The sequence below is a fragment of the Sorex fumeus genome, unplaced genomic scaffold (assembly GCF_029834395.1).
Source record: "Sorex fumeus unplaced genomic scaffold, SorFum_2.1 ptg000044l, whole genome shotgun sequence".
Taxonomy (NCBI): Eukaryota; Metazoa; Chordata; class Mammalia; order Eulipotyphla; family Soricidae; genus Sorex; species Sorex fumeus.
In genome coordinates this window covers 39208495-39221839 of record NW_026606101.1, presented here as the reverse complement: position 1 = coordinate 39221839, position 13345 = coordinate 39208495, and the positions used below count along the sequence as shown (strand labels likewise).

Below are 13345 nucleotides of genomic sequence, written 5' to 3'. Positions count from 1 at the left end.
GCTTGCCAGGCTTTGCTGTGTGGGCAAGATACTCTCGGTAGCTTGCCGGGCTCTCCGAGAAGGGCGGAGGTATCGAACCTGGCTCAGCCAGCGCCAGGCCGGGCCATGCTCAAGGCAAATGCCCTACTGCTGTGCTATCGCTCCAGTCCATGTATCAAGGACAGTCTCCTAAGGCTTGGCCAGAAATTGCAGACTCTGTTCCTACTGAACCTCAAACCTCTGAGAAAAACAGAAGCTGAGTGTCTCCTCTCTTGCACACTGCAGAACCTCTGGGGGAGTGCAGAAGGCTGAGCGTCCCACATGGCTGGGCCTCTCTCCCAAGCCAACAAATTATGATTTCAAAATGACAGCTCACTGACCAAAGCCAGTCTCAGGGACATTTTCTTTCATCCTTGGTTTTTAAAATTGGGATTATTATTATTATTATTATTATTATTATTATTATTTTTACAAAACTTGAGGATTTCTTATTTCTCTGAAAAAATGTTCGAATATGTCTCTTGTGTGAACTACAACTGGACGGAAAGAAGTAAGTTTCCCCACCCTGGAAAAGCCCTGTACTCTTGTGGAGATGGTCTTCACCAAAACCGCCTGTCTGACATCAGGCCCACTTGCTCATTTTTCTCATGTAATTCTGTCTGGCCTATATGTTTCTGAGTTCATAATCAAAGAGTTTTTCCATGCTTTGGTCTTCAGGATTGCCTTTGTTGAGCCCTGAAATTGACACCCTTGATGAATGTCCCTTTTAACGAGGGCGGGACTTTGGTTTTCCTTCCCAATTTTTACTATGATTTACAAAGTAAATCTAGTTCTGTAGGCCAATTCTCAAGTTCTGTTCCTTTGTACCTTTATTATTTTATACCTGTGTTTCTTTATATTCTACATGTAAGAGAAATCATTCTGTATTTGTCCCTCTCCTTTTAACTTGAATTAACTCAGCACAGTATTCTCTAGTTTTATCTATATATAGTGGCAAATTGCATGCTTTCATCTTTTCTTATAGCTAAGTAGTATTCCATTGTAAATATATACCATATTTTCTTTATCAAGTTATCTGTTCTGAGAAACTTGGGTTGCTTCTGGATATTGGCTATTGTGAATAAAACTGCACTGAAGTTAGGAGTACAGATGTCCTTTAAAATAATGTTCAGGGGCCATTGGGATAGATGCCAAAATATTGGTCTTATGGGAGTTCAAGTCCTATTTTGGGGGGAAGTCTCCATACTGTTTTCCATAGAGGCTGGAGTAGTCAGCATTCCCACCAACAGTGGGTGAGGGCTCCACTCTCTGTCATTCCTGCCAGCACCATTTTTTTCTTTTCTTTTTGCTGTATGCCAGCAAAAGGTGTGAGGTGTGAGGTGATATCTCATTGCTGTTTTGGCTTGCATTCTGATAAGTAAGTGATAGGAAACAGGAAGCAGAGAGATAAGGAGATAAGGAGATAAGGAGCTTGCCTTTCACACAGTCGTCCAGGTTCAATCTGGGGCATCACATATGTCCCTCTAAACACCACCAGGAGTGACCCCTGGGCCCAGAACTAGAAGTAAGTCCTGAGCACAGCCATGTGAGACTCCCCAGACAAAGAAAAAGTGATAAGAAACACCTTTTCATATACTTATTGGCCATCCATATGTCTTCTTTGGGGACTATTTGTTTGAGGGCTGGACTTCTTAGTTGGCTTCTCATGAACAGATTATGACAGAAATGAGGAAATCACCTTAAAATTAGGTTATAATCAGAGGTGGCCTTCCTCTTTTGTATTCTTTACGGTATCACTGGCCCTGGAGAAGCCAGCTACCATGTCCTGAAATCAGACTCAAGGAAAGGTCCAGGTGAGTTTTGAGTTCTCACCAAGTAAACCTTCTGATGAGGGCCAGAGAGATAGTTTAAAGAACCAAGCACACGCTCTACATGCAGAAGGCTAGAATTTTTATATCTCCCTACCACCACAACTTGCTCTCAATCTCACCAGGCCTTGAGCTGTAAGACACTGAGTTACGCTGTACCCATTTCTGACCCATTGTAACCTCGAGACAATCAAATTTGTGGTTTTAAGTCAATTAGGATTGGGGCAATCAAGAATTACACAGGAATTCATAATGCTGTTCAGATTTTGTTGTGAACGTGGTTTTCTGCTTACCACAAAAAGAATATTATCTTTGGAAAATAGCTTCCGTCCATTCACTGTAGTCCAATGAACCTAATTAAAGCCCACATAAAAAAAATTGTCAGACGTTTTGGCATCTGAGATTTGGCATAAAAAAATAATCACAGGGCTGGAGACATAGTTCAGTGAAAAGAAAAAAGACTCTTTCTTTGCATGTGGCCAACCCAGATTCAATCCCTGGCAACCCATCAGTAGTGATTCCTGAGTGCAGAATCAGGAAGAAGTCCTGAGCAGTGCTAAGGATAGCCCCAAAACAAACAAAGACTTGCTTGGTAGGAAATCTACTTCAAAATTCATGTGGGCTTTTTTAAATTATTATTATTGGGCTGGAGCGATAGCACAGCGGGTAGGGCGTTTGCCTTACACGCGGCCAACATGGCCAACCCGAGTTCGATTCCTCCGCCCCTCTCGGAGAGCCCGGCAAGCTACCGAGAGTATTCGATATGCCAGACACAGTAACAACAAAGTCTCCAATGGAGACGTTACTGGGCCCGCTCGAGCAAATCGATGATCAACGGGAGGGCCTTTACCTTTACCTATTGGAATTTCCTACTTGCTGTTAATGAAGGACTTTGACACAGTGATTATCTATTAAGTTGTTACTTTCTGTTCAGGAAAAAAAAAATCAAGAGAAAGACTTCAAAGGATATTTTTATTATCATATAGATGGTTATCCATTTTGGATTTTAACTTTGCAAAGTTATTATAGATTGTCTTTCTGAGTTCACTAAAAATACATTACCTTGCAAAATGTCATTTGGACCAACTTTACTGGTTTAAAGGCACAGACTGAATAAAGTTTTGACATATGTTCATTTATATTGTATGGAACTTTTTTGTTTTTTCTGTTTGTTCTTGGGCCACAGTTGGCGGTGCTCAGGGCTTACTCCTGACTCTGTGCTCAGGGATCACTCCTGGAGGGCCTGGGAGACCACCTGAAATTCCAGTAATAAAAAAACCCCACCTGGGCTGCTGGGGATAGAATCCGATCCACAACATACAAGGCAAGCACCTTACTGGCTGAATTATCTGTCTCTTAACTTTTTAAAAATTGTCCACTGAAATAATATTTTAAATCTATACCTTTTTTTTTCAATTAACAAAAAAGAAAACCATATTACTGAGGGATACTATTCCATTTAGCCAAAGAATATGAAAAGATGAATTCAAAAGGATACTTGCATTTCTATATTTATAACAAGTACTGTTCATTCTGATAGCCAAAGCAAAGAATCAACCTAAATGATGACTTTAACCAGTCATCAACAGATAGTACTCCCTTCCAAGTCATCAACAGATGACTGGATAAAGAAATTTTGGAAATACTTCTTTGATGTTAAAAAACTTGAAATTGAGTCATTTGGAACAAAATGTATGGGATATTAGATAATCATACTAAATATCATATATAAGATGTGAAAGACGGTTATTGAATAGTTTCACTCATATGAAGAATAATAATTAAAGCAAACAGAAGGCCAAAGAGATAGTGTAGGGGTTAAGGTGCTTGCCTTGCATGTGGCCAACCCAAGTTCAATTCCCAACAGCCCATCTGGTCTTCTAAGACTTGCCAGGAATGAAGTAACTATTGAGCACAGATCCAGGAGTGAGTCCCGAGCACTGCCAGTTCTAACCCCAAACAAGTAAACAAAAAATTAAGCAAACTGGCAAAAAAACAAATCTTTTAGACTCTGAAAACTATGGTAGTTACTAGAACAGGGAAGGGGAAGATGAAAGAAATGGATCGAGAGATCTTTTGGTGATGGGATGACATTGGAAGTTTGTTGGTAGTTATGATAAATCCTATTGACATATAGGAGTTTTGAGATAGATCTCAAATTTCCATAATAATAACAAGACCCAGAGACTGTAAAACCCAGTTCCGGGAAGTGCACGGCCGCAATCTCATTCTTACTTTGGACAACCTGTCTGGCTACCGAATGTAACCTGCCCACATGGCAGAGTCGGTCAAACTCCCCATGGTGTACCCAATATGCCAAATACCAGTAACAATGATGGGTATCATTCTCCTAATCTTGAAAGAGCCTTGAATATGGCACTTTTTAAAATCTCAGGGCAAGGGTAAAGGAGACGTTACTGGTGCCTGCTCGAGGCAATCAACGAACAACAGGATGATCGTGATCGTGAATAGCACTGTAGCACTGTCCTCCTGTTGTTCATCGATTTACTCAAGTGGGCACCAGTAACCTCTCCATTGTGAGACTGCTGTTACTGTTTTTGGCATATCGAATACGTCACAGGTAGCTTGCCAGTCTCTGCCGTGTGGGCAAGATACTCTCAGTAGCCTGCTGGGCTCTCTGAGAGGGACAGAGAAATCAAACCCGGCTCAGCCACGTGCAAGGCAAATGCCCTACACACTGTGCTATCGCTCCAGCCCCCATAATAATATAAATGACAACTTTTTGAAAAGGAAGGATCCATATCTCCTTGGTATCCACTTGCTCATGAAACTTTGTGTTTCAAGTAAACCTGGAGAAATACATGGTAAAGGGAAGCCCCGAGAATCTATTTCACTGCTGACTTTTTAGTTTTTGGTCCATATTCAGAAGTACTGTGATGGTGAAGGAGAGAGGGTCTCACATGCACTCCAACTTTTTGAGGTATCTTCCTGCCTCGCTGCTGGTTTCTAAAAGACAGACTTCTTTAAATGGAGAAGAGAAAAGTACCCAACAGGCAACACCCAGCATCACAAATTCATGGCCACAATATGTGGGAAAAACTACCCTGTAATACGTACCCAACAGGCAACACCCAGCATCACAAATTCATGGCCACAATATGTGGGAAAAACTACCCTGTAATACCATGAAATCTATTATGTTTGGAAACAAGAACAGGAACTCTTGTCCAGTAACTTCATGTCATTCTTAGAAAGCCATGCCCTGGGACACTGAGCTGAGTCTTGGAGGAATTTAAAGCAGATGGTGAAAGATGAGATAAGCACAAGTATTTAACAATGACAACAGCTCACAGGTCCTGGAAGGGGGGTTGGGGTAGGGCAGGGAACGCAACTGTCCTTACCTCTAGAGAAGTTTCCTGGGAGAGAGTTTGCTGGAAGAGCAGAACATGATCTGAGCAGAACCCTCAGCAAGGTCAGAAAGGCTGGGAAAGTCACAGGAGGAAGACAGACCAGTCCCTCACCCTGTCCCTGACGTACACCAACCAAGCCCCTTGGACTTCAGTTTTTCTGGGTAGGCTCAGTTTTTCTTTTGTTTTGTTTCATTTTGTGTTTTGGGAATCCACCTGACAGTGCTCAGAAGACTATATGTGGTGCCAAGAATTGAATTGGGGTTGGCCATGTGCAAATCAAGTGCCTTAATCCCTGCATGACTTCTTGGGCCCTGAACCTCAGTAATGTTACCTGTAAAAAAGAGGATGCTTAGCGTAAGTAAGATATCAGTGTCCAGTGCTTGATGCAACTATCCAACCAGCCGCCACCAACCTGTGGCTACCAAACACTCAAGATAGGATGGGTCTGATATATATGTTCATATACATTTTGGTACTCCTCTCCAAAAACACTTAACGGAGATGTTAAATATTAGATTAATTTTATGCTGATTGCTCACTAACACGGTAATACCTGTATTCGAGTAAAAAGTTATTAAAATAATTTTACTTGTTTTAAAAGAATATAATTAAAAAATATTAAAGTGACCTTTTACTTTAACACTTAAAAATGATACCTTTGTCCTATTTTGTATTTATTTCCATGGAACAATAGTGCTCTAAGATCTCTTCAGGTAAAAGTGTCTCCAAAGAACAGGGGGGAGAGAGAGAGAGAGAGAGAGAGAGAGAGTGAGAGAGAGAGAGAGAGAGAGAGAGAGAGAGAGAACTAAAGACAACTGCCTGCCATAGAGGCAGGCTGGGGGTGCAGTGGCAGGAGGGATGGGGAGGAGGATATTGGTGGTGGGAAATGTATACTGGTGGAGGGATGGGTGTTGGAACATTGTACAACAGAAACCTGATCATGAAAACTTTGTAACTGTATCTCATGGTGATTCAATTAAAAAAAAAAAAGAACTGGGGCAGGGAGGTGCTTTGGATGTGACTCAAATAGCAGAGCATGTGTTTCGCATGTGTGAGGCCCTGGGTTCAATCCAGGGCATTCAGGGGAGGAAATTATTACTACCTTTTTAAGAAAGAAAAACAAAAGACACAACCAAATACTACATCTCAGGTATTCTCTGCAATACTTTCATGAGTAATTACTGAGATGTCAATGGTTCTGACCAAATCTCAAATACTCTTTTGCTTCCCCTGCATGATGTGGTGCCTCCCTGGATGCTTGGCAGGCAAGGTGGTATGTGATCACTGTCTGGGGGTGCTGGCAGATCAAGACAAGTGACGCTTGTATTTATGCTGGTAAGCAGCCACAGCTCCATAGAAGGATTTATTGAATGAAATTATTGACTGAAATGTGACTCTGGGTCCCTCCATTATTTTTTTCTTTAATTTTAAAATTTTGGGGTTTTTTTGTTTGTTTTTTGGGTCACACCCGGCAATGCTCAGGGCTGACTCCTGGCTCTACACTCAGGAATCTATCCTGGAGGGGGACCGTATGGGATGCTGGGAATTGAACCCGGGTTGGCCATGTGTGCAAGGCAAACACCCTCCCCGCTGTGCTATCGCTCCAGCCCACTTCCATTATTTTTCAAGTCTCTGCTATCTCCTTCTTCTATTATACAATAGTGATTTGTTGTGCTGGGTTGTGCGTGCAGAGACATGGATTTTCAGTCGGAAAACTCCAATGGTGGGAATCACCAAAACCAACATGTACATCTGTGCCAATTCTGGATGATTCAAAGTTTACCTTCATGAAGAATTTGTGAAAACGAATGAACCATTGGGGGCCGGAGAGATGTACAGCAGGTAGGGCATTTGCCTTGAATGTGGCCGACCTGGGTTTGATCCCTGGCATCCCATATGGTTCCCTGAACACTATCAGGAGTGCTTCCTGAGTGCAGAGCTAGGAGTAAAGCCTGAGCATCACCAGGTATGACCAAAAACAACAACAACAAACTAAAATAAAGAAAATAAAATAAAATTGATGAACCTTTCAAATACCTAGAAGACTGATAAATAAATGCACTCAGTTGGGATAAAATGAATGATAACCCTTAATTAATCCACTTAGAAAAGTCACCTTTAGCAATTAGATTTCTTCACAGCTAATCAAGCCTCTTACTATTTTACACAGCTACTCTATGGTGTCTGTGAACTACAGTCCTTGCCTTTCTGCTTTTTTTCCTGAAAGACAAACATGACATTCCTATAATTTAAACCATGCAAAGTGACCAAAAGTGGATTTCTTAAACTGAGCCCAGTTGAATGGTACCAGCTTGTTTGTGAATGAGGCTCAGGGCACCTCCACACAGAATGAGTAATTTTAAAGCAAAAAAAAAAAATGTAGGGTCCTTGTCCTCAAACATTTTCCTCCCATCAGTTATTAACTAGTTCTCTTGGGGACAAAGGGAGAATGGGAAGCAGGGGTCTCTAACAATTTGTAGGTAAGTGAGGGCAGATTCTCCCAGGAATTCCTGGAAAAAACAAGTTGCTGAGTGGGCAATTCACTCTAGTTCTCTCCTGGCATCATTCTTATGAGAGGGTCAGCTCTCTTCATGGTCAGAGATGTGACAAAATGGGGAAACACGTTCTTATAACAGAGCCCTATTATGAATTAAAATATTGCTATGATACTGGGAGCACCACTAGTCATTCACAGATAACATTTTTACAAATTTATCTTCAGATAAAAGTAAAAGATCCAACCCATGGGAACCTAGTGTCAGTGGATAGAGGAAGACCACTCCAATACAGGATGGACAGTTAGGAGGGATTGAGTGGTGTTTTAGGGAAGTCAAATACTGGCAGGTGTAAGCTAGAGACACAGCCCAGATTAGCACAATGACAGAGTCAGTAGAAAGAGTTGGGAGGTGGTAGAAGCACAGCCTGCAAGTCGTTTACTATGAAGTTGTAGAATGCTAAGTTGAAACTGGGTCCCAGAAGGAGAGGGAGTATCCAAGAGATAACCTGTAGGACGAAGTGATTTGGGTGAAAAAAATGAAGTTCAGTGGCGCAGATGTACTGTCAGTGTCATCCATTATCTCCCAAATGGATTCACTGTGCAATTTAGGAAAATCAAAGAAAGATAAAGAGAAGTGAGCTTCTCGGCTTTGCTATGGGATCACATGGAACTTTTACAGCTTTCATAACATCATTTTTAATAGTCTCTTGGATATAACAATCCCTTGAAATCTGTGGATTTAGTGTCCACTTCTGTTACGGAGGTGTAGGCAACTAATGATCTGGTCAGGGTAGCACCTGCCTCCTCACTGCATTTTCAGAGAAATTTTAAGTGGGAAGATTCTATTTCTTGCCAGCAGTGGAAGGAAATGAACATTAGGGCTGTAGAGGACTGTGGAAAGTGTGTTTATCTGATATCAAACTTCTGCGGTCAGTGCTTCCAGGATATAAGGCCACATGAATAATAATCATGGGAAATTTTTCGATTATTACAGAATGATCAGCTACTCTATAAATTGTTGAGGGCCTTCATGATCCATGCATGTTCTGTGACTTAATCTGAGTCATTTTCACAGGTAAAAAGATAGGAAACCACAAATCAAGGCTTGCTGTAATGGTTAGAAACTTTGGTTTCAAAGCACAAACTAAATAAGGGAAGTTAATTATAAAAAAGAAGTCCAGAGATTGCCTTTGAATTATCAATCCTTTACACAAAACCTGATGAGTCCTAATAACCAAAAAAGCGTACTAAGCAAGTGGAAATCAAATGGAAGCCAAGAAAGCAATCCTAGAATTCTCAAGTGTAGAAAAGTTCTAGAGGTTCATGTGGAGCGTGGCTTTGGATCAACTTAGAGTTGCACCAAAATGTGGCCTGAACCCATCTTGTTAGTTGAGCCTTAACTTTCAAATCAAAGGTCACTTTCTTAAGAAAGATTTTTCTAAAACTCCCCTGTTAGGTTAATTTTTCTCACTTCCTCATTTGTTGTTATTGGTATTTGGGCCACACCCCACAATGCTCAGGACTTATTCCTGGCTCTGCATTCAGGGATCACTCCTGGCTATACTCAGGAAACCACATGAGAGATGGGGATCAACCCAGGTTGGCCATATGCAAGGCAAGCAAGCACCTTTCCCTTTTTGGCTTGTTCTGTTTGGTTACTTGTTTAGTTTTTTTGTTTTGTTTTTGGATCACACCTGCCAATGCTCAGGGGTTACTCCTGGCTCTGTATTCAGGAACCACTCCTAGCAGTGCTCAGGGATGGAAGCCAGGTCAGCTGCATGTGAGGCATCTGCCTCATGCACTGTAGTATCTTCCTGGCTCCAAGCAATCACGTTTCCTGCTATCCTCTCTGCAGTCCCCACAGCACCCCTTTTACTACTAATACAAAGCAGTGATGTCAACTAGGATTTATAATTAGTTGTTTAGTGTTGAAACTATTTCTTTTTTGTTTTTTCGGGCTCTCATGAAAACTCCATAAAGTCAAGAGTGGCTTCTGTTTTTTTCTGTTCCAGTGCTGAGTGTAGAGTTTAGTTGATCTGAATGCTCAATAAATGGAAGTAGAAACGAAGCAGGAGCATGAAATAAGGGCCAACAGGCACCAAAGTGGAGAGGGACAAACCACTTAGCAAATGAACCTTACCCTGGCATTTTAAAACTGTATCTCTAAAGGAATCTGTATAAAGTGTTCGAAGGGTAGTTTATTTCATACATGCAAATACGTATATGCCAAAATAATGAAATAAATAATACATGATATATGTTTGTTTAATGTTATAATATTTTATGATAACTACTTATAGAATAGCCATGATAAATACAAAGTCTATACAGAAGAGCAACGAAAGGAAAAAGTATAAAGTAACTAATTTACACGGGGCATTCAACAAACAATTTAAGCACTTGGGGCTTGGGGTTGGGAAGGACAGTAACAAATATGATGAGGCACTAGGCATCTTACAGGAGGACAGTATGGCTCACACCCGTGTGGACATTTAGATGGGACATAAGTTTGACTCCTGCCTCAAGTACCTACTTTGCTTCTTTTCCTGGGGCACCTTTAAATTAACCACTTAAGAGTTAAATGCAGAGAAAAACGAGTGACATCAGGCCCAATTCCCTTACAGTAAGTGAGTGGATGGATGGAAACAACCTTCCAAGAAAACTAAGACTCCCTTCTCCAGATGCTAAAGGAGCTCCCTGCTGACCCCCAGGGGTGCCTTGTGCCTCCTCATTCAACAAGCTATAATTCGCAAATCACTAATTCAATACATCAAGTTCTCAACACATCAATTCACGCAGTCCAACATTTTCCACGAGGGCATTGGGACACAGGAATGATGGCAGAAGACTTGCCTCAGCAGGTTGAGGCAGGCAATTCATCTCTTGCCTGACTGATGTTTTTGTAAGACAGACCAGAAATAGCTGTCAACTACCTTAACTGCTGTTCAACCAAAATTAAGAATAAAACACAACTTGATTTACCCAGGACTGCAGGAAAAATTGGCTTTGAAGGACTTAATGTTGGTACTTTCGGAAGACAATTTTATCTTATTTGGGGGGTGGTTCGGGGACACACTGGCAATGTGCAGAGCTTACTCATGGCTCTGCACTCAGGGAACCATATGGGGTGCCAGAGATCGAACCTGGGTCAGCCACGTGTAAGGCAAGCACCCTGACCACTGTAATATCTCTCAGCACCCCAACAACAATTTTAAATAAGCTTGATTTTCTTCTTTTGCAGTGACTTTCAAATCTAACTACTATGTAAAACCCAATCCCACTGTGCTCTTAGAATATAGTGGTAATTATGGAGGAGCTGGAACTTAGGCTAGTACAGACAATGCCTCAGGTTAAGGTGGAGTTAGAGTTCATGGCTTCTACCAGGCAAGAATAAATATCTCAGTGTAAGATGGAATCTAGAAACTAAGGATAAGTCAGGAGTCTGGGGTGGGTAGAAGTGGGGGTCAGAGTTGGGGGACTAGTTCCTGGTCTAAGGAAACTCAAGAATCCCCATCTCCTCATCTGCCTCATGTGGGTAGATGTCATACTTTTAATTAAAATGAGTAATCTATTGAGAAGTGAGACTCTATGTCCATGGAGTTTAACCATTAAAGGATTGAGAATAGAGACCATCTGTGTCAACATACTATTTCTTCTAGGATATTTTTGTCCAGGAAGTAAAGATTACAAACCAATAAATAACCACACTGTTCACTGCAGAAAATTCCTTAAAACAAGTTTGTCCTGGCTTCAAGATTTGCTCACCTTGTGGTAGCTTGCTTATCAAACAATGATTTACTTGTTAGGATGCTTGAAGGTCTTCATTTGATTCTGAACTATTAGCTGCTCAAATGCAATCATTTCAGTTCCTTGAAGATAATGCAGCTTAATGAACTTGGATTGAGACCCCAGAGCTCCATAAATATGTCTCTTAACGTACCTTTGCTAAAATACCAATAAAACTGTCCTTCAATCAGTGAGATTGTTGAACTTAGAGCTGTAACACTTTTCTGATGAATTTATTATTTTTTTAATTTACAGTTTAAATAAGAAGAAATCAGTTTTGATCGCTTAGAAATGGTCACTGTATATGAAAGTGAAAAAATACTTACAACATATTAGGGTAGGCTAATCATTAAGCATTATCAATTTCCCTATGTAAGAAAATCAAGAGGTCTTTTATATACTCCTGAGGGAAAATGATCTGATGCTGGAATCCTTGCTTATTCTTTATCTTCCTTTTTCTATTTTCTGACATGATTCTGTATTTTCCAAATGTTCAACAAGTGAGTACACTTCATTTTGAGGGGAAGCAAAAGGACATAAAGCAAAAATCCCAAGAAGAATTTAACTATTCAAGTGTAAAGTAAAAAGGATATCAAGTCTTAATTTAAAACACAGAGACTAAGAGCATAACACCCACGTGTACCCAAGTATAAACACCCACTTAGAATATGAACACATTAAGGAAGCAAGCACAAAAATTTTGCCATATTAATAATAATACAGATCATGAAAAATTACTGTGCTAATAAAGCTGCCTTTGTCCTATCTTGTGAGATTTAAGAGAATTATGTAATATTTGACAAAAGACACCAGAAATTACATTTACTCACCCTAAGGCACAGGCTCTCCAACGTTATTACCCCTCCTCCTTTCTATAAATAAAATTACTCAGCATTCCTCCTCAGGAACTGACCTTTTTTAAGTGAACAAACAGAAAGCACCCACCCAAACTGCACCTGAGACTACTTCCACCGCCTTGCATCACTCCAGTGCTCCTCGGGGGCTGATTTGGAATACACAGGTGTAGGGAGGTCCAGGGCTCTGGTTGCCCCTGTTATTAACAAATACTTAAAGGACTCATACAATCAAAGAGCAGATGACATAGGCCTACACCATTGATTCAATGGAGTGCTGAGTTCAGCTCCCATCATAAATCTGTCCATGGGGGGGGGGGGGGGGAGTAAAACCCAACAGCTGAGCCGTTCACTACTAAAGATTGCATCCATTGTCTCACAAGAATGGCATCTCTGGGTGCAAGGGCCCTGAGACTGTCTGGGGGCACTAAGTCACAAACTCCATCCTACTGTAAATCCCGGTAACAGCTCCCAGCTGGGCTCAGGCGGGCTCGGTCACCCTGAGCTGGCTCAAAACGCACAGTTTTCCTCTGCAGCTTGCCGGAGCGCCTGCAGCTCCCAGGCAGCCCAGTGAAGCCAGCACGCTGACCACAAGCGATTCCAACCCAGGATTCCTTTTACCTTAAAGAAACTTCCTCGCTTGTCCAGACCTCGGGCGCCCATGGTCCAAGCTGACATCTCCCCAGCAAGGCTCTCTACGGCACGCCTGGGACTCCTGAAGGTAGAGACATTTTTAATGGTTAGTCCAGCCTGTAGGAAATTCCTCTGTAAGCCACAGAACACTCACAACAACAGTCCTGCCAAGATCTTTTTCCGTCAACAACACAGTGCCATTTATTTCCCACCAAAGCCCTTCCATCTCCTTTCAGGCCAATTTCCTGCCTCAGACAGCACAGTTCCTAGCCTGGGCCCCACCTCACGGCCCCACCTCCTGCCTCCCCAGCTGACAAAGAAGGTCTCTGCACTTCCACGCATAATGATTGCTTTGTC

At 41.6% G+C, this 13345-nt stretch overlaps 1 protein-coding gene across 1 annotated transcript in view; it reads right to left on the bottom strand.

Moving 5' to 3' along the window:
- Positions 1-13070, bottom strand: part of RIN2 (Ras and Rab interactor 2) — a 126401-nt gene extending 113331 nt beyond the window's left edge. Inside the window, exon 1 of the mRNA XM_056121682.1 lies at positions 12977-13070. Coding sequence (XP_055977657.1) covers positions 12977-13033 — 57 coding nt within the window. The 5' untranslated portion in view covers positions 13034-13070. The remainder of the gene's footprint in view (positions 1-12976) is intronic.
- Positions 13071-13345: the final 275 nt, after the last annotated feature.